Source organism: Sphaerodactylus townsendi, linkage group LG05 (genome assembly GCF_021028975.2).
Source record: "Sphaerodactylus townsendi isolate TG3544 linkage group LG05, MPM_Stown_v2.3, whole genome shotgun sequence".
NCBI classification, from domain to species: Eukaryota; Metazoa; Chordata; class Lepidosauria; order Squamata; family Sphaerodactylidae; genus Sphaerodactylus; species Sphaerodactylus townsendi.
The window spans coordinates 85,373,385-85,394,705 of NC_059429.1; the positions used below are offsets into that span (position 1 = coordinate 85,373,385).

Sequence of the window (21,321 nt, forward strand, 5' to 3'; positions counted from 1 at the left end):
ATGAGCTGCAAGTAAATGCAACCTCAGTGGGGAACCTTCATGGAGAATCTGCTGCAGCACACAAAATAGTGGGTGCAAGTGGTGAAAATGAAAGTCTGAGGTTTGAGCAGGAGAAAAGGTGTTTCCTGCCTGCTTTGGGTTCGCTCAGCAGGTAGGAAATGTCCTGGTGGGGAGGGGAGATTGCTAGTTTAGCAATTTTTGAAAAATCTGGGTTGAGAGAAATAAAATGGGCTGAAGTTATTTTGGGGAAGAGAACTTTTTATAATGTCCTAAAGATGTTATATTTATGCTGTGCGGAATCCACCTGGGACATGTAACAGGTCAAGGACTCTGAAAATTGTAGTGATGTGAAACGGTATCTCTTTTACCAGCACTCTCACAAAACTGTAATTTCCCAGGTCATTTAGGAGAAAGCCTGATGGCTAGGTTGAACAACTTTCATAAATATAGATATAATCACCTTTCAAATATTTTTTTTGGAGGGGTCAGTATCTGTTGGCAGTCAGTATCTAGCCTTACAGTACCACAGCTGGATACCAGTAAGACAGTGTGGTATGTAGTGCTAACCCCACCCTGAAGCTTTTGTATTGATGTGAATAACTATAAAAATCCAGGGCAATTATTAACATGTCACAGAAGATGACCACTTCTTGGCAACATACTCTGCTAGAAAAGTGAAAAGTATTCAGTAGACATTCTGTTTTGCAGGACAGAATTTATCAGATTAAAGGGTGTATAACTTTTCAACTATCTGAGTTCAGTTGATAACAGGGAAAGAGGACAGTGAAATCTGAGGATTCTGTGACAAGATATTATCATTGCTTATGTAACAAAATAATGCAAAAGGTTTTACACACATATTGACACAATGTCTTCATGGATTTGCAGCAATATATTATTAAGCTATCATCTTTCACAGTTTTAAATAGTCTGTCCTCTACATACAACATGATCCAAATTTGGATTCTCCTAGTGTCAGAGGGATTTGGCAAAACCAATCCGGTGGTGTTTCCGGTCAAATTCAGTGTAGTACTCTCCAATGAAACTGGCACCCAGAACCCACAGGGGGCCCAGTGGAGGAGGGATGTCAAAAGCTGAGAAAGCCACAACACATAGACCACTCCCATAACTCGAATGCTGCAGAGAGAATTGCCCATGCAAATAAAGAAGTAAGTCAATAGGATAGTTTCATGCCATAAGATCAGCTATGAACTGCTTCCTACATTTGCTCTAATTCCTGGGACTCCATGTCAACACTATAAATGACTAAACAAGCTGTCATACTTTGGTCACATTATGAGAAGACAAGAGTCACTGGAAAAGACAGTAATGGTAGGAAACAATGGTAGTAGGGAAAGAGGAAGACCAAACATAGTTGGATCGATTCTATAAAGGTTGCCATGACCCTCAGTTTACAATACCTGAGCAAGACTGTTGGAGAATGTTGATCTGTAGGGTCACTATGAGTTGGAAGTGACTTGATGGCACTTAACAGACACATCTTTGGGGATCAGTTTCATGGATCCATGTGACTGCATTGCTCTGGTTTTCAGAGACATCTATCTGATTGTTGCTTAGTTTCTAGGGATCGGCTTCTTGGGCTCCTGCATCATGACTGTAGTTCATGTTTACTTCAGAAGCATAGATATTGCTTCAGTTTTTGAAGTAAAGCCACTTTTGTGCGAGATGAATGTTTGAAAAACATGCTTTCTACTACCCTGTTTCTCTGAAAATAAGACATCCCCTGAGAAAAAGACGTAGTAAAGGTTTTGCTGAAGTGCTAAATATAAAGCATCCCCCGAAAGTAAGACGTGGCAAAGTTTTTGTTTGGAAGTATGCCCATCAAACAGAACATGCAGCTGTGGAGTAGAAAAATGAGACATCCCCTGAAAATAAGACATAGCACATCTTTGGGAGCAAAAAATTAATATAAGATACTGTCTTATTTTCAGAGAAACACGGTATGTATTGTTGAAGCTTTCATGGCCGGAATCACTGGGGTGTTGTGTGGTTTCCGGGCTGTATTGCCGTGTTCTAGTAGCATTTTCTCCTGATGTTTTGCCTGCTTCTGTGGCTGACATCTTCAGAGGATCCTCTGAAGATGCCAGCCACAGATGCAGGCGAAACATCAGGAGAAAATGCTACTAGAACACAGCCATACAGCCCGGAAACCACACAACACCCCAATGCTTGCTACTCTTTTTCTGCCCGTGAAATATTGTACTTCTATGTTAATTCCTCCATGATCACTGCCATCCTTTGGTTGAGCAGTCAAATGCTGGGATTCTAAGCCCTTTTCTTGTGAGTCATTTAATTAAATTGCATTTACATTCTTATCCCAACCATCTTAAAGTGCTTGTAGTCTCCACTGTGGCCATAAGGAAGTATTTAAATGTAGGGGGGCTCAGCATTTTCTTCTCATAAGGTTCCTATGCCTTTAACAACAGTGACAAGTAGAAATCCAGCAAGCTTCATCCATCACTGCACTGGCTTTCCAGAAAATCCCCCTCCCCCCACTTTCAATGTTATGACTCATGAGGCATGTAATAAATACTGGATATTAAATAAAGTGCATCTAGCCTAGCTCCTACTTTGCTTGCTTTCTCCATGACTGTCCTACTTATTGCAAATTGTTATAAAACATCTCACCTGGAGGACATAGGCAGAACCACTGAGTGTATAGGGTGTGCCTTCGAAGACAAAGGAAATATCAGGCAGAAGGTGAACTTTGCTACATTCAACAACATACTGCAAGAAAAGAATAGAGTTACAAAGAAAAAAAGAGAAAAGAAAGATGTTTAAACCTTATTTCCCATGGGAGAAGAATTTAACGGCAACTGTAGAAGCTTATTTTGTTCAATATTGGAGCATCTGCCTCTGGCCTGTTGTTCACTCACCTCCTGCGGTGTGGCTGTTAGCTCCGAAATGGAGTTTCCCCACTGCTTTCTGGACAAATGGGGATTCTCCAGCAGCCACGTGGATCCGCCCCCCGCCCCCCAACTTCTTAATTCTCTCTCCACCAGAGTTCCCCAGCCAGGAAGAGTAAGAAGACCCACGGAAGGCAAAACATAAACTATTTACCTTCATTTTTTGTCCGGGGGGGGGGGGGGAGCTTCCCCAGCATTTCAAAGCTGTGAAACTTCAGTCCTTTGAGGTGCAGTGAGTGTGAAGGAGGGAAAAATCTGTGCGTTACAGGAAGATTTCCCTGAAGGGTATCGAGGCTTATTGTGGAGGAGACAATATATTACATAAATGGCCTCTCTCTGCTGCCCAGATTTTAATGCAATAAGATTTCACAGCCCTACCAAAAGCTTTCCAGCATTTTTTGAGGAAACCAGCACATTATCCACAAGGAGAAAAGGCAGTACAAAAGCTCTGAGAGCCTGTTTCAGGGTCTGAGGCTGTACCTCTTAGTTTCTGAAGTGTCAGTGCAGAAAGCCAGTCTTTGCATGCTTGGGAAGGCAAGTAACCCCCTCCCCTTCTGTTTTGGACCTTCATTTCCTTGTCCTGCCACTGGAGCAGAAGAGGAGCACATGGAAGTAAATGTTCATTTTACTTACATCTTTTTCTGAAATCAAGGTAGCTCCAATGGCTTTCATCAAGACCGACACGGAACTAGCAGGACCAGTAATAAAGGAAGTCCCAGTGTCTATAGCTGCTGTACAACCATCTTGACAGAACAACATTTCCCCTCCTACAACTACCCTGTGGAGAAAACAGAATAGATCTCCTTTCAGTTTTCAGGTAACCCTCTATTTTTGTCTTTGTGTGTACCTTTCTGAGATGATGATAATAATGCTGTGACTGAAACAATTAGATCTATTTCTAAAACTAAGTTAAATGCCACATATCTAAACTTAATGAATTCTCATTCATTTTCCAAGCTACACATATTGTTTGTTTGTTTGTTTGTTTATTCATTAGATTTCTTAACTGCTCTACCCCCGAAGGTCTCAGAGCGGTGTACATATAAACAAAAGAATAAAACTAGTGCACAAAGACAATTGAACAATTATTAAAAACCATGGAATCCATTAATTAAAATATTCAATGACTGTGAACACTTCTAGAATAACAAAGATGGAGACAGAATTCTTGTGAGGCTAAAACTGAAGAGAGAGAACACCTTGTTGCCTTGAGGGCATTACAGAAGAATAGGATAATGATGTATGTCATGTATTTAGGAAAACCTATGTCCCAAAAGTGATTTTTTTGAACTGGATTTAAATATAAATTATGTGTAATAAACATTTGTTACTGTATCTTACACATATGTCATAATCTTCAACTACTTTATATCAATGTTACATGTTATGTTTTGAAGTATAACACTATCAGATTATTTTTTTAGAACTTTAACCATGAGTCCAAAATTACTATGGGAAGAAACAAACTGGGATAAAGTTAGTACAGAAAACCTTGTTCAACTTATGAGCATTTTTTGAATTTTGAGAACTGGTAATAGGTGGCACAATATAATGGTTCTATAGGGACTATATCCAAACACAAAATGCTGGAAGATTTTACAAAACATTGGAATGTTCTAAGACAAGCATCCCCCTAGGATACAGGGGGATATTTCCTTGAAAACTCCTGAGCTTTTCTGTTTCACTTCCTACTCCAGTGCAGAGTAGAAAAGCCTGTACTGTCTCTTATGTTACTGGGGAAGAAATGTTTTGGGCTCCAGTCAGGCACAGGGTACCATGGTAACCACAGGGATTAAGTTGGAGAAGACTGATTAATACTGAGGGCATGATTAGGCGCAGTGACATCACACTGTATTTCCCAAGGAAAAAATGAATGCATATGTTCTCCAGGGCAACCAGAACTTTTTCCATCCCAAACCCAGGCCTGAATTTGGATTGAAGGAGATCTAGACAATCTATCTTCTTTAAGACCACCCAAAACTGTGTAGCAATCACCCCTCAAACACCTTGCATAATAATGGAACACTGGCCACTAGGTGGTAGTTCAGGGCAATGAACTGAAGGGATGCTTTCTTAAGGAGGGGTCTCATGACCAACGTTTTCAAGGCATTATAATTACACCCTCTGGCAGAGTTGTAATTACCTCTTGAATGCAGTTAGCCAACCCTGCTCAGCTTGATATCAGCAGCCATGATGGGCAGGGGTTAAATCTAAATATGGCAGGCCATACACTTACAAGGTCTAATCAACTTGACAGTGCAATCCAGAAAGGGGGGAGGGGGGAGGGCTGTGGAACTGGCATACCCCCATTGTCAGCATAGATGCCTCTCCATGTGATATAAGTAGCAGCAAGGACACTTTTGTCAGGGAGTTCAACAGCATCCAGGCAGGCATAAATGCTACAACTGCACCAGAACTTATCTGGCTCTGGAGAGCTCATGCTAGTGCCAATGCGGGCATTTCTGGGGATGGAGCTGACCTGGGCTTTCAACCCAGGAACACCCCCTTTTACTTCTGGTGACTTATGTCACCCAAAAGGCAAGTGCAATCCAATGGGTTGTATAAAGAGCTTGCAGCTTTACCAATATGTTTTCTCTCTTTTTTTAAAAAAGCCTTGCACCACCGGGAACCTGTTTGGAGGTGGTGGGGCTGTGCCATCCCTGTGTACCATGAAACTACCCCCCTGGATTATAAAAGTCATCCATACAAGGACTGGACTGTTTTCTAATGGCATTCAATAGTGAAATCTAATTCCTGGCAGATGCAAGTGATTTTATCTCCAACTGCATTGCAAAACATAACATTTTCAGCCTGAATGTGCTCTAGGCCTGTATTCTCAGGATCCCATGGTAAGGACTCCCTCATAATTTGATAAAGCTCTGGTAGACAACATCGCATGGACACAATGAGGGCAGAGAGCTGAGCTTGCTTTGTTGCCATCCGTAGCACAAAGTATTGTATTGTATTGTAACCTGTGTTTAGTCATATTCATTTTTAGTTTCTCTCCACTATTTGCATAGTTGCTTCATCACCCTATGCTCCTTGGTGAACCAAGGAGCGCTGTGAACTGTGCATGAGGATAGAGGACACTCAGAAATAATTGTGTCCCAAGCCTGGATCATCCCTGCATGAGCATACTTATCAAGGTGCACTAACCTTGTTGATTAAAATCCCCAAGAGATGTCAGGAAACCATCTGGAGCTGTCATCTTCCTTTTGGGGTTCTTCGCAATATATTTTAGTTTTTATCATCTAACTAATTTGGTGTCATCTGCAAACATGGCCACCTCGCAGTTCACCCCCAGTTCATTGATGAACAGGTTGAAAAACACTGGTTTCAACACAGGTCCCTGAAGGACCCCCCACTGCTCATATCCTTTTATTGTGAGATCTGACGATTTATTCCTATTCTCTGATTCCTATTTTTTAGCCAGCTCTCAATCCATAAGAGGACTTGACCTCTTGTCCCATGACAATAAAGTTTGCTTAGCAGTCTTTGGTGGGGGACTTTGTTAAAAGCCTTTTGGAAATCCAAATACACATTAGCTCATTCCTGTCCACATGCTTATGAACGTCTTCAAAAACTCTTAACGGGTTAGTGAGACAAGACCTACTTTTGCAGAAGCCATGATGGGCTGCCCTTCTATATACTGGAAAAGTCTATCTTTAATCATGGTTTCCATCAATTTACCTGGAACACACATTAAGCTCACTGGCCGGTAGTTTTTCCCTCGCCCCCTCAGAACCCTTTATAAATAGCTGTTACATAGGCCATTTCCTAGTTCTCTGGTACAGAGGCTGATCTTAGGGACGTGTTATGTATCATTGTTAGAAGTTCGGCTCAAATTTGAACTTAGATTTTTCCAGTCCTAGTTTAACCATTACAATACACTGCTTGCCTTATATTCTTAACTTTAAAAAATAAATCTAATTTAATGGAAAATCAATAGCTTATATCCGTGGTGGCGAACCTATGGCACTCCAGATGTTCATGGACTACAATTGGCCATGCTGGCAGGGACTGATGGGAATTGTAGTCCATGAACATCTGGAGTGCCATAGGTTCGCCATCACTGGCTTGTATCTTCCCTCACATTCAAGTTACACAGCATGCTAAATGAGAACTAAATAAATCTGAAAAAAATATTATATAGAAAAGATGTTCTAGTCTCAAGCTAAGATGTTCTGGTCTCAAGCAACAGAGACAGTCAAGAAAAAGAGATGGTTGCTAATATGTTGAATAGTGTCCTAAATACCGAATAAACTTGCATTTAGATAAATTTAATATTGTACTTTTGAGCAGAATTAACATTCTAAAAATACCTATACTCCCCAATGTAATCTAAATGTTTACTGATATCCCAATTTTACAAAATAAAAAACTGCAAAACTGCAAAAAAAAAACAACCCTGCAGAAACAAGCATCTGATGAAGTTTTTGGTTCCAACACTGAGCTGCCTGTTTTAATCCATAAATGCTTGCCCTTGTGTTATTCAAATCCTGGTGGTTGTTCCATGTAGACTTCTTCCTTTTTTTATCCATATAGAAGGCAGTCTTTACGTCTAGGTGCTCAATTTGCATCTTTCTTGCAGCTGCAATGCTCAAGAGCAGTCTTACAGAAGTGTGTCCGACCACTGGTGGAAAGGTTTCATTGTAGTCTTCTCCAAATGTTTGGGAGTAGCTTTTTGCAACCAGTCTTGCCTTGTATCTTTCCATTTCCTCTTCTGCATCATGCTTGGTCTTGAAGACCCACTTGCATCCTACTACCTTCTTTTCGGGTGGTAGTTCCGTAAGTGTCCATTTTTTTAAGTTAATGCTTCAATCTCTTCTTTTGCAGCTTTCCTTCACCTCTCTACTTCTTTGGCAGGCATCTTTGCAATGTCCTCCCATATGGAAAGCTCTGAAACTAGTTCTGCCTTTGCAAGATGAGCATATCTCAAAGGTGGTACACCCATGCTTGTTCTGCTGGAGCGCCTGAGGCTTGCAACCCCTACTGGTTGAGAAGGCTTTGCAGATGCTCCATGTGTGCTGTCCATGATGCTGTTAATCTCAGGTGCTTCAAGTATGCTGTCCATGACCTCAGAAAGACCATTTCTGGCTGCTGCACTTGATTTTGCTCTGCTGAAGTGAAACCACTGGAATCTGCTTTCTCCCTTTTATCAACTTAAACTGCATCACAAATCTTCAATTCACCAGTCTTGGGCCCTTTCCGCATGGGCAGTAAAGAGCGCCCCAAGGACGCTAAAAACAGCGTCCCTGGGGAGGGGTTCGCACAGCCGCCGTCACTGCATCGCAGCAGCGCCGGCCTCACAACCCCTGAGCGACGCAAAGACACTACTTCCAAACCTTGCTTCCCCAGCGAGGTTTTTCGGAAGCAGCGGCTGGAAGGCACCATTTCCCCTGCACCGTCCCTGAACGCTTCCCTCGTCTCCTGGCTTCCGGCTCGTCACAGAGGCCAGGGGACACGCTCCCCCCTGGCCTGTGACTCCAGAGCCATCGCTCCAGCCTGCGGGGGTGTGTCCCCTGGCCTCTGCGACGAGCTGGAAGCCAGGATACGAGGTAAGCGTTCAGCGACAGCACATCCTGTGTGAAGGCTGCACCACAGTCTGCTGCCCTCCCAGGACTGTCCTTGCAAACGGTCCCGGGATGTGTGTGTTGGAATTGTATATGCCGATGCACCCCCGCACCGTTGCGGTGCGGAAAGGGCCATGGGGTTAAGGATTCTGTATCCCCTGCACCTCTAAGCATATCCTATAAAAATACCTTCTTCAGTTCCAAGATCCATTTTTGAATGCTTTTCCTTAGGAATATAAACATATGCTTTTGATCCAAACACTCTCAAATGGCTCACACTGGGCTTCTACCCAAACCAATGTTTATAAGGAGTCGTGTCATCTTCTTTAGCTGGTAATCTGTTTTATAAGTAAGTTGCTGTTTTAATGGTCTCTGCCCAACATTTACCTGGTAGTTTGACCTCAAACAACATGCATCTGACCATTTCAGTAAGGGATCTATTTTTTCTTTCTGCCTTTGTGTTCATTTTGGGACAAAATGAAATAGTCTATTGATGTTGAATCCCATATTCAGTCAAAGGAAGCACTTTTTTTCAGATTGGAAGCAATGACTGTGATAGGAAAGAAGAGCAGCCAAAAAAATTACCAAGAAAGCAAAGATGATGAAACTTAAGCTGGTGCTAAGAGACTGTATTAATGTTTAAATTGCCCAACATAGGTTTGACAAATAGTTCTTTCAACGTGTTTTATTTCCACACTTGAAAATACATTATAGCACAACTTGCAGTTTGATGATGACACTTGATGACACTTGCAGAGAAAAGTAAAAATAAAAACAGACACTAGTCAATTCAATTTAAAAAAGATGATATGAAAGGCAAGGGAATATTAGAGTGGTTTTACTTACCCTTGAAGGTCAATGTGCCAGTAACCTTTCCTGCTAATTCTGTGATACTGGAAGTTCCCTGTATAGTAAGAGGGGTCGCTGCCCCCGAGGATGATTTCTCCCCCAGTGTTTGACTGAGAATTTCTAGTGGGAAAAACCAAAACAGATCAGTTTTTGTATGATCCCCTCTTTGATATCTGTTGGGAAAACATCAGGCACTCCAGGTTCTGTTAAGATTGTTTTTTTGGCAGGGCTGCAGTTGAGGAAACTTTATGCTCTAAGGTAGACAAGGGCAGATTAGCATGAAGGGAGGGGTTTTTTCTGAACAGGGCTGCTGCACAAGGTCGTGGGCAGAGGGATTGATCCACTTGGAGCCTGCTTCATGACTGACCAGATGGAAACTAAGGCAAAGCAGAGCCCTGCTCATGAGTGCCTTTATCAGTGCCACCCTTCAAAGGTATGGCTTACTTACTAGCTTGTGTTAGTGCTAAAGCAATACTACCGCCACCAGAATTTATCACCTAGAATTAGGCAGCAAAGGAGATTGTTAGTGAGGTTGTTGTATTTCAGGAAGAGCTGAGCTTTTCTTCATAGTTAAAGGTTCTGTTAAAAAAACAAGGGAGGCTTTCAACAACAGGCCAAGGAGGGGGCAAGTTTCATGCTTCCCTTCCACTCCCTACTCCTGTTTTGTATGTGCATAATTTTATAAATGTCTACTGTGTCCTGTCCCCCAGCTGTTTCTTTTCTGGACTAAAATGTCACAGACTCTTCAGTGTTTCCACATAGGAAAGGTGCTCCAACCCTTTGATTTCTCTCTTCTCTACTTTTTCCAGTTTATAATATATGGAAGCACTGAAATGTTCCTAGAAGCACTATAAAATTATTAAACATTGTTGTCATGACATTTATTGCTGTTTTGTTTACTCCTGTGTTGCACTCCGTCATTCCAGGAGTTCTTGGCAGGATAAACCAATCTCATCTAGAAGCTAAAACAGAGCCTTGGTTTCAGTCTTGGGATTTCCATACAGCTCTGCCTTTGCCCCCAATTCTTCTTGGCTGCTCTCTAATTATTCCACTTAGGGAGAATCTGAAAAATACTTTCCAATACTGTTTGGGACCCCACTATTCTCAGTTTCTCTCACCTTTCAAAAAATGAATACCGTAAAATCACTTCTGTTTGATGCAAATGAGAAACTCTGGAGCTCAGATTTGCTTGGAAGGTGCCTTTATTGAGGATGTTGAGAGAAATGCACTCTGTACATGGACAGAAGTTCTCATTATTTTATGATAAGAGTTCTGGCTTTCAAGGCTAGCACTGTGTTCTGACTCAAATTAATGCCTTATTCCAAACCTGAATTTTCTTTAGATAGACAAAGCTACAGCATTCACCTGCTGTAGTAGACAGAGAACACTTCCTCCTTCAGGATCTTCTGAGAGATAATCCGGTCAAACACTGGAATAACACCATCTATGGCTTGGCTGGGATATCCCATACCAAGCACCCCATCGAACTTGGCATAGATGAAGGGATCGTTGGTTAGTGCTGTGGCTTCTGCAAACTCTTGGAAAACAGGAATATTAGCAACCTAGATGGGAGAATAAAAAAAATTTAAGATTACTGCCTGGGAGCAAATGAGCACCACACCAGGTATGGCATTGCTAGGTCTCCTGCTATAGCAAGAAACCTCCTGGCAAACTTTTTTATTGCCTACTGGCACCTGAAAGGCCAGTGGAAGAAAACATGAGAAATGGGGTGTACTTGCTGGTATTTTACTGATGAACTGACATAATTTCCAATAAAAAACAAAGTGATGTCATGACATTAAGGGGGCCTGCTTTAGAATTTGCAAAAACTCTATGACCCCAGTCCCTACCCCAGAATGCTCCCAGGGATTGCAAGCTGCAATCAGATGATCCTAACCAGACATGACTCAGGAGTTCTGTGATCAGAACTTTTAAACTGCAGCCTTGTAGACCCTGATTTGGATAGGAATGAGGCTCAGAGGGGAAGGGGATTTTACCTAATTGAAAACACACAAGAACAGAGGCAGTAGGGGGAGGATAGGAAAACAGTGAAAGTAAATGAAAAAATATGAGTTCAGATACACTTCGTTTCAGCTGCAGATTGGACCTAAGAGATTGTTCAAAGGCTTCATTGAAAAAATGGGTTTTGAGAAGGGGTTTGGAGGTGGCAACATGTAGGCATTTGGGAAGATATTCCACACCTTCCTTTCCTGCCACCCTCCATGAGGAAAACAGAATGATGCCATACTGAAGTCCCAAGCAGTTGCTGGTTAGCTTGTTGCTGGTGAAGTGAGTCATTCTTTGACCTTGTGATTTGTAGATATTCTCTGGGCTTCCCAAATGCTGTGTGATCATAAATGTATTTGATATTACTGGATTGAGATGATAAAAACCAGAAATAATTCCACCTCAATTCCACACTTGACAGAAGTTATCTTATCTCTGACTTTCAGCCACTTTTCAGAGGATTCTAAAACACAGAGCAAAGTCAGAGAGGAGAACCTGCCTCTTACCCAAGTTACAGATTTAGATAGGTCAATATCACATTGCTCTTGATGGGCTCTGAATGCCTCTTAAAGTGTACTGTGAAATGAGAGTTGAAGGAAAAGATGCCTTCTGGAACAGGGGTGATGGGAAGAGAACAGTGACTATAGCATTTAGACCCTTCAGGGTGGTGGATACATAATTTGCTTATCAGTGATGTTACAGGGGCCTGGTTCTGTGTCATAGCAAATATACACATTTCAGTTCAGCAGCCATGGCTGAGCTGGTATTTGGTTAGAAGGAGTGATAGGCAAACGCCTTAGGGCTGAACCAAAAATTGCACATATTTTGCAAGAATCTCTCTTCTTTTTTTGATGTCAACTTACAGTTGACTTATGGCGGCCCCATAGGGTTTTCAAAGCAAGAGGAGTTCAGAAATAGTTTGTCTCTGCATCATGCCCTTGTATTCCTTGGAGGTCTCCCATCCAAATACTTGCCATGGTCAAGGCTAGGAGTGTGTGACACCTAGCAAGATCACCTAGCAAGTTTCCATGGTAGAGTTGGAATGCAAAACTGCGTTTCCCAGACCCTAGTCCAATACCTTAACCACGACTACACCATGCTAGCTCTCTCAAGAATCTGTTGAGTACTAAAAATGTTCTGGCATTTGCATGTGTTTAAGATCTTCAGAAAATATGTGTGTACACACACATACATAGGTTCAAGTCCCCCCTAACTATGGTGTACCTTTCCAAATGAGGGAATGTAATTTGCTGTCGGGATGGCTCTTCAAACCAGTGCCTGTCCATCCCTTCCCTGCTTCTTCCCTGTCAGTAACTTCCCTTGTCTAAATTACTCTTCCTCATCTTTCCCAGCATGACTGCCTGTTAGGATTGATGAGAACTGTAGTTTCCGCAGCTTCTCAAATTGAATTAGAAGGCTGAGAAAACTATAATTTGCATCGACCCTAGAAATCCAGTGCTTTCTGAGCACTCACTAATAGACGGTACTGGTTGACTGCCAACTATGCAAATGCATTAAAACACTGCTTGTCAACTGCAGGCTAATCTGTAATTCAAGAGTATGGGGTGCTTTCCTCAAGGGAAAAGAGACACTACAAGCAGGTTACATTCAATTTTTAGGCATGTTATTTGCAAGGATCATAGTTTCACTAGTTACAAATTAACAGATGTAATTAGATAACTTAATTTGTTATGCTTCAAAAGAAATTGAAAAGCAGACAAGAGGAAAGCTTTTCTTTAGAAAAAAGAAGGCAGATGAGCTGATGGAAGAGAAAACATCTGCCCCTTTATAGCACTTACTGTGACAATGTCCTGGCTAAGGAAACCCCTCATGTTTCCTTGTCCATATTGGATTGCAATTTTGGTTCCATTTTCAAGGTATGTGCTTGATACTGAGGAGTCATAGCGGTTGTGTGAAACTGAAAAAAGAAATGGAATACTGCACATTAATATTAATGTAATTGGAGCACTACAAACAGCTCATAATCAGTGTTGAATGCTTGATATATTTAGTATGAAAGAAAAATGTTCTAACCGGAAGCTCACATGGTATAATACCCAAACTTTCCTTAAAACAGCAAACAAAACACATTCAGGCCTTAACATGGTTAAAGTAAATGTAGGGCGTTTCCCCACTCACCCTGATCCCCCTATGCCGCGCGCTACTCTCAGTGTGCGGCATCCCAGGCGCGTCACTGGCATCCCTTACTCCACTGCGCGCTTCATTTGCGTGGGGTCATCAAAAGACGCCATTAAGAAGAGAGCCTGGGATGTCAGTGCGCTGAGGGGGGTTTTACATGGGACAGCGCTAGCTAAGCATAAGCAAAGCTGTCGCTGCCTCTGTCATGGAAGTGTAGCACCCCGCTGCTACTCTCCTCAAGTAGCGTGGGGCTTAAGGTAAGTGGGAAATGCCTGTAGTTGTTTGGTATTTCTTCTTTTGGTTAAGGCTGCAAAGATTTAATTGGTAAATTAGTGAAAATTAGTAGGGCTAGTTCTAACCAGAAAAGCCGCAAGTCAAAAGAACTTTTTAATTTCTGAGGTTAGTTTGATTCTTGCTCATATTGTGTTAAGGCTTTTTTAAAAAATGAATGAGTTGGATGCTTTATGTTTAAAACTAGTCCAGTTATACTTTACTTTATCAAAGAGATCATTTTGCTCTGAAGTGTTGTTAAGATTCAAATGTTATTGATCGTTTATTTACGCAGATTATTAATTAATTATATTTTGCTAGTTGGATACCAGCCTCCCTTTTAATTGATTACTGCTATTTGTTGGTTCTCTTTAAAGGTCTTCACTTGATTGGGTAATCTAGATAAATATCTGGAGGTCATAGTGTTAAAAACTGTAAACTTATTTATCTAAGCTTTGGAATTTGTACATTTCTTGGAGAATATGAATACTGAATATGGCAATGGAAGTCAAGGTAACTATTTTTTTCAAGTCTAGTTTTAATGTAATTGTCCAATCATTAATTTCTTTGTAATCAGACATTTTAACCCAATACCCCAAACCCACTGAGCTTCAAACGTAACAGGAAGTAACAAGACATCAGAATCATGTGCCAGAAAGAAGTGGAGTCAGTCCTACGTCATCACTATGTTTAAGGCTAGGGCCTAAGGGCAGCAGACCAAGACAACCAGGGACGAAGAAACACAAACCATGTATCATAGAAAGTATACCATAGTGAGGAATAAGTCCAGAACTTTCCTTCCCACCATTTGAAGTGCAATCCTAAACAGAGTCACATTAACTTCCATGGATTTAGAAGGCTATAACTCTCCTTGAGAGGCTATAACTCTCCTGTAAGTGATCTCATCTCACCACCTTCTGCATACAAAGAAAGGGAGAATGTTTGGCACCCTTGCTCTTTATATAGTCCACTAGTAGTAGCTCCTCTGAAAAGGGCAGAAAAATAGTGGTGCTCTAACAGCTTGTGTCCCAGCAAGTGGGGCTTTGAGTCTCACCTGAGGGTCCCAGCAAGGGTTTGCTAGTTGCCATATTGGACATGGGAACTTTTGTTGCTCACCCTCATTCTGAGGGGCAGGAAGGGATCCTGTGACATCACAATGTTGTTTCTGGCCCTGTAACTGGAAGTGAAGTCCCTGCACTACCAGATACTCTATCATTCACGTGAAACTCTATGGTGACCACAGAGTTTTGAGTGAATATCAGTATGATCAGTGATGCAGTGATGACATTTCTGGTCACAAGGCTGTGAATAGTGTCATGTCATTCTGGTCACAGGGCTGTGAATAGTGTCATGTCATTGCTGTTTTGGTAATTATGTATCTGCCCCCCAAATTCTCCCAGGGATTGCCAGCTGAGAACCCTAATCCCAGACAGTTTGCTGTTAATTGCTGAAATTCCATGAACACAAACTACACGTATAGTCAGGTTTTTGCACATAGAACAGCTATGCCAAAGTGAAAAAGCATGGTTCGCCACGGACATTATTCATCCTGTGCTAATGCAAGTGGAAAAAGTTCCCTCCACCCCTAGGTCCATATATGCGTGCAGGCAATGTTCAAACACAGCAGCCATCACATAACTTTCAACTACTTTCACATTTCTCTGGATAAGGAGTTCTGTTTTGGTAATCTCCCTAATTATAAAGAAGTATTAAGCAAAGATGAGGAATGATGTGGAATCAACTCACAGTGATATTAGGAATGATTAGAAGTGCTTCATATACTTTTACAGATGTTTCAGGAGTATGCTGTGATGTTCTACGTGACTTACCACAAGCACTGAACAATGGAGAGCATTTGTATGATGGCACCCAAAGGTTTGCAGAACCAGTATCAAAGACTACTTTGAAGGTTTGGGCTGGTGTACCAATTAGGATTTCACCATAATACTGCACCTGAAAGACACATTGTATTAGACAGTAATCATGCTGTTGTTTTTTTTCCAAAAAAGTCTGTGTAGCACTTGGCTTTTAGACAGCAGCAACAACAAAATATTCTTCATGAATTTAAAAGAAAAAAATGTTACATTATAGAACATGAAATAAAATACACTGAAAAAAAATCAATGGACTTGATAACGGCTGTGGTCCAAATTTTAAGAACAGCTGAAGTATATTTAGCAAAAGCCCCAGTGATGCAAGTTTCATTCCCAAGCAGGAGATAAAGGAGGTGATAAAAGCATATGAACAGTCAGGGAATGTTTCTAGAAAAGGAATTATCATGAGAGCTCTTAAACTACCACAGAAAAGAAAAGGTGTGTTAGGGTACCTGGGACCTGAAGTCCACATGGACAGTACCTTTGATCACGTGAAGCAAATCACGGAACTGCTGTTGATTCAAATTTCATCACACCACATTCTGAATAGGTGTCATTCATCTGGTGGCTTATAGCAATATCATTTGGTGTCATTCATCTGCTGGCTTATAGCAATATCAAATACTCACATCCTGGTAGTTGGTAAGGATGGTAGGTGCTGTTTTGTTATGGGGCCCCATGCCAACAGAGTGTTCAGCATGCTTCAGTGACAAGAAGACTTCGGATGCTTTCACACCCATCTCCTGCATGGTCTGTCGGATTGAGGGCATTTTCTTGAGTGAAATCCTGAGAGGCAAGAAGAAAATAATTATAAATTGTGGGCACTGAGCAGACACAATTCGGTTTTGTAACATGGGCAGGAATCCACAAATAGTGCAGGGGCACCCATGACATTCAGAATTGGAATAATGGCAACTCATAGGGAACTCCTTCACCAGTTCTTTTTTTTTTATCACCAACAGCACAGAAAGTGCCTTTTTCCAATTAGTGCCAGGGTGCATCTAGTGCTAGATGTGTTATTGCCTTGAAATGTGAGGCCTATGAGGTCACCATAAGTAGTAGTAGTTATTTATTCAAGTTGATAAACCGCTCTCCCCTGAATCTGACTGAGATTTGATGGCACTTTTCATTACCAAACCAAATGTATCTTTCCTATGCCATTCAGTTACACTAGATGGCAGTAAATGCTTAAATTGTATTGAAAAGCATTTTTCCTCTTCCCTCCCCCTTCCTCCATTGTCAAGTCATAGTTGATTTATAGCAACGCTGCGGGATTTTCAAGACAGCACAGGAGATGTTTAGAGACCATGGCATTTCTTGGAGGCTTCCCAATACTGATCAGGGCTGACCCCACATAGCCTTCTAGATGTGATAAGATCAGGCTAACCTGGGCTATCCAGGTCAGCTCTTTTATTTCAAAGGTGTAGTTACTAAAGAATATTCCTTGACACAGAATTATTTTGCTGCCTTAGGCCAGCATGATGTAGTGGTTAAGAGTGATGGACTTTAATCTGGAGAACTGAGTTTGATCCCACACTCCTTCAAATGAGCGTCAGAGTGTTATCTAGTTAACTGGATTTGTTTCCTTGCTCCCAAATGTGAAACCTGCTGGGTGACCCTGAGCTAACCACAGTTCTTCAGAACTCCTTTAGCCCCATCTATTTCACAAGATGTCTGTTGGTGGGGACAGGAAGGGAAAGAAGTTTGTAAACTGCTTTGAGACTCCTTACAGGAGAGAAAGGCTGTGTATAAATGCAAACTTTTCTTCTTATTTTTCTTTCTATACAAAGCAATAGAATTCTGTGGTCTTTACAATTCCATGTTTCAAATATAAAGGAAAAACACATAATAGATCTTTAACCATGTATACTCTTTTTCCTGCCACCCCCTCACAATCTGGATCTGTTATCCTGTTTACAACTTTATGTTCGATCCTGTTTACAACTTTATGTTCGATCCACATTTGCTAGTTTTCAGTGAGTGGGAGAATTTTAGCATGCATGGCTGAATTAAAAGCTCCCAGTACTGTATGTTGATATCAGGGTGGAACCAAGTCAGTCTTGTAACTTCTATTCCCACTCTTGACCATTCTGTATTGATATGATTATCTGAACAGAACTTTTGGGCTAAGGTATGTGCATAGCTTCCTCCACATGATCTGAACTCTGAGAAGGTTGTTAGTGGGTTTGGGTAGAAAAAAGTTTGCAACTGAAGCAAGCCCAAATGGGCTATGACTAGTGTCAGGTCAAAATCAACTGTCTAGAACTTGGCACACAAAAAAGAAGTCAGTTAAGACTGTTGCTTGTTATGACCTTTTCCTCAGTTTCTATTTGCCACCCTCCAAATTTTTTTGCATACATATGTTTAAATTTAAATGGTAGAATTATAGGACAAGAGCTGGCAGAAGAGGTTCCTTCAAGCCTAATTTAATTACTATTTCTGTTTTACCAGGTAAGGATGAAGTTTAGCAGGTCAGTCAAAACAGCAGTGCTGATCAGTTTCTTTCTCTTGATATAAGGAATTCAAAGTTAACCAGAGCAGCACTTGTGGTATGGTGCAAATATAACAATTAACTTCTTTGCCTTAAATTTGCCTTAAATAATATACTCTGAATAAAAACATTGCATCTTTTCTTACTTTCAGTTTATGTGTATGATCAGTGGATGTGATAATTGTCTTTCCCTCTGACCCATCAATATGCAGGCATTGCTTCTGGTACATGATTGAGAGCCATATAATTCCCTTCACCCTCTCAACTGATTGGTTCTCCAGCTAGGTGTTATATTAATTCCTGTATGTGTCCCTCATGGGACACGTACCAGTTCCAGAATGGGCAGTGCGGAGAAGTATAGAAAAAGATTAACTGCCCCATACCATAGTCCTAATCTTCCTGTAGTTGTTATTAAGCATGGCACCGGGGCGGGGGAGAGAACCTGCAGGAAATAAATTCAAGGATATCCATTATCTAGCTTGACCTTTAACTCTGCAATTTTGTCTCAGTTTAAGAATTTTGTGAGGTTACTGCTATAGCACACTACGGTCACTACTGCAGTTACAATTAGTACAAATACAATTACTGCAACAAAACAAACAGCAAGAGAAGAAGTGCCACCCTCAAATGCCCATCTGTTCAAGCAGAGAAGGAGATGAGTACTGGGGCAAATCTTGCAGTTATATGGCCACACAAAGTGAATCAGCACAGCAGGTCACACAGTAAATGGATCAGTTGGGCAGTGAACATTTAAGTATTCCAAGAAAATCCATACTGAATCAATACAAATGCAAATAACACTTCATATATAAAATAAAATATCGTAGTGGCATCATCATAGTATATATGCGAAGTGGTATTTGTATGGTTTGTATTTCTTCTACACACCTTATCTTTATAAATTGCAGTACTCTTTGTGTAGCTGCGTTATAGGTTTTTTTTTCTTTTTTAGTACACCAAGTACGCAAGAGCTGACTTTTGGGTTTTCTGAGCTGTGAGACCATAGTGTGGTCGTTTTTGCTCCTAATGCTTCAACTGCATCTATGGCTGACATCTTCAGAGGTATGTCACGGCAAGATGTGTTTCTGTCCATGGCATATCCCAGAGCTATCTACTGTGGATCACTGTTGAGTCACTAATGCTGTCATGGAACATAAGTGGCAGGAGGAGAGCCTAGCCAAGGTTAAAGTACACAGAATGCTAGTTTTGATCCATATTCTAGATGGTCACATGTTGAACATTTGTGTTGAACAGTTTCTCAGCTATCATCATACAAAAAAGGCTTATGAAAATAGAGTCTCTATCCCTCACGCCTGTTTGCTTGTGGCTCTTTTGTGTAGCATAGGGGTCTCTGTTAGGTAGCTCAGGAGCTACTGGTAGCTTGCCAGCTGGTTCATAATACCGTGTTTCCCTGAATATAAGACAGTGTCTTATATTAATTTTTGCTCCCAAAGATGTGCTATGTCTTATTTTCAGGGGATGTCTTATATTTCTGTATTCTGTTCGTCAGGTGTGCTTCCAAACAAAAACTTTGCTACGTCTTACTTTTGGGGGATGCCTTATATTTCGCACTTCAGCAAAACCTCTACTACGTCTTATTTTCAGGGGATGTCTTATATTCGGGGAAACAGGGTAGCTCATGCATCCCCTAGAAAGCCAAGGAAAAGAACATCAAAAGGATATGTTGATCTGTTTAAGGACTTTTATTTCATTGGACTTTTCTTTGTGCAGCTTATCTGATAGTTTCATTTCTGATGTTCCTCGTGGTCCATGTTTTATTACAAAGCAAAATAAACTTGGTAACAAGCCAGGTTGGGGAGGGTTTAGCTGGGAATATTTTTAGTACTCAGACATAGCATTCATTACAAAAAAGATTGGTGACCCCTGGTATAGCAGAACATGTTGCATAAGCATTAATCTTCTAACTGCAGTGCAGCAGTGGCGTAGTGGTTAAGGAGAAGGTGCATTCTAATCTGGAGGAACCAGGTTTGATTCCCAGCTCTGCCACTTGAGTTGTGGAGGCTTATCTGGGGAATTCAAATTAGCCTGGGCACTCCAACACACGCCAGCTGAGTGACCTTGAGCTAGTCACAGCTTTTTGAAGCTCTCTCATTCCCACCCTTTTCACAGGGTGTTTGTTGTGAGGGGGGAATGGCAAGGAGATTGTAAGCCCCTTTGAGTCTCCTGCAGGAGAGAAAGGGGAGATATAAATCCAAACTCCTCTTCTTCTTCTTAACAAGAAGAAAGTTCTCTAGCCATCCACAAAGATAAAAATCACACTGCATTGTGAGGCCCAGAAAGGTAAAAATGCATTTATAAATCAACTTTCCATGGTGATCGATTCAGAAGCACAAAGTTCATTTTAAACTGCCTTTTTTTTGTTTTTCACACATGCACACCAACAGTGGAAGAAGGGCTCAAAAGCGCTTGAAGTTGCATCTCTGAATTGACATAGGTCTTGACGATCATGTAAAAAGAAACGACATTACCTTTGGAAGGCATTGCTGGATAAGCACAGGAAGCAGGCAACCACCACAAATGTACATTCGTGCTGCATTGTGATGCTGCTCTTGATGTGGGAACCTTCACTCCAGAGCTGTGTTTTCTCCTTGCATTAAGAAAGAAGAACAATCCACAATACTTTTATAGCAGAACCTTCTGCTTCTAAATGAGGCTTGTGTTGGATTTTCATTGGTAGGAAGGAGGAAATAAATCTTGTTCACCATGTTAGGGGGAGGAACTCTTTTGAGGTGCTAACCTTGACCTTGTTTCCTGGCAAAGGGCAGCTTGGTTGGCGCATGCAAACACATGGGTGTACACGAAATCTCCAACATTCACTCAAAGAGCATTACTCAGCAAGACAAATCTGCGGGTTGTCTGTGTGGATAGATCCTTAGAAAATAAAGATCTTGGACAAAGTAAATAGAATTGCTTTATCACGTAAGTCTATTTTTTTTCTAGGAATGTGTGAGACCTATTCTTTTATTTCTGTCATATTGTACCTCATGGTGCTGGATAGCCCTGTAAAAAAATCTTTGAACACACTCAAATGCTAATTGTGGCACATGAGCATGTTTATACACTTGTACATTTTGGTCCTAGTAGCTTTTAGATTCACATACGTAAAAGATACGATGGCATAAGTCTTGCGTATGTTGTGTGCTTCCCATGCCTCTCCTTGCCACATAAAA

At 41.2% G+C, this 21,321-nt stretch overlaps 1 protein-coding gene across 2 annotated transcripts; it reads right to left on the reverse strand.

The window, feature by feature from the left end:
- Positions 1 to 101: 101 nt before the first annotated feature.
- On the reverse strand, positions 102 to 20,731 carry REN (renin). 2 transcript variants are annotated; one of them, XM_048497050.1, is made up of 9 exons: positions 20,620 to 20,731; positions 16,269 to 16,425; positions 15,595 to 15,718; positions 13,156 to 13,274; positions 10,715 to 10,911; positions 9,347 to 9,469; positions 3,561 to 3,705; positions 2,650 to 2,690; positions 102 to 1,137 (listed from the first exon to the last, which is right to left on the reverse strand). In XM_048497050.1, the coding sequence occupies exons 1-9, from the start codon at positions 20,685 to 20,687 to the stop codon at positions 816 to 818; spliced, it is 1,296 nt and encodes a 431-aa protein (XP_048353007.1). In that variant the 5' UTR covers positions 20,688 to 20,731; the 3' UTR covers positions 102 to 815. The 2 variants fall into 2 exon arrangements, with proteins under 2 accessions (XP_048353007.1, XP_048353008.1); XM_048497051.1 differs by having other exon boundaries at positions 828 to 1,137; positions 2,650 to 2,748.
- Positions 20,732 to 21,321: the final 590 nt, after the last annotated feature.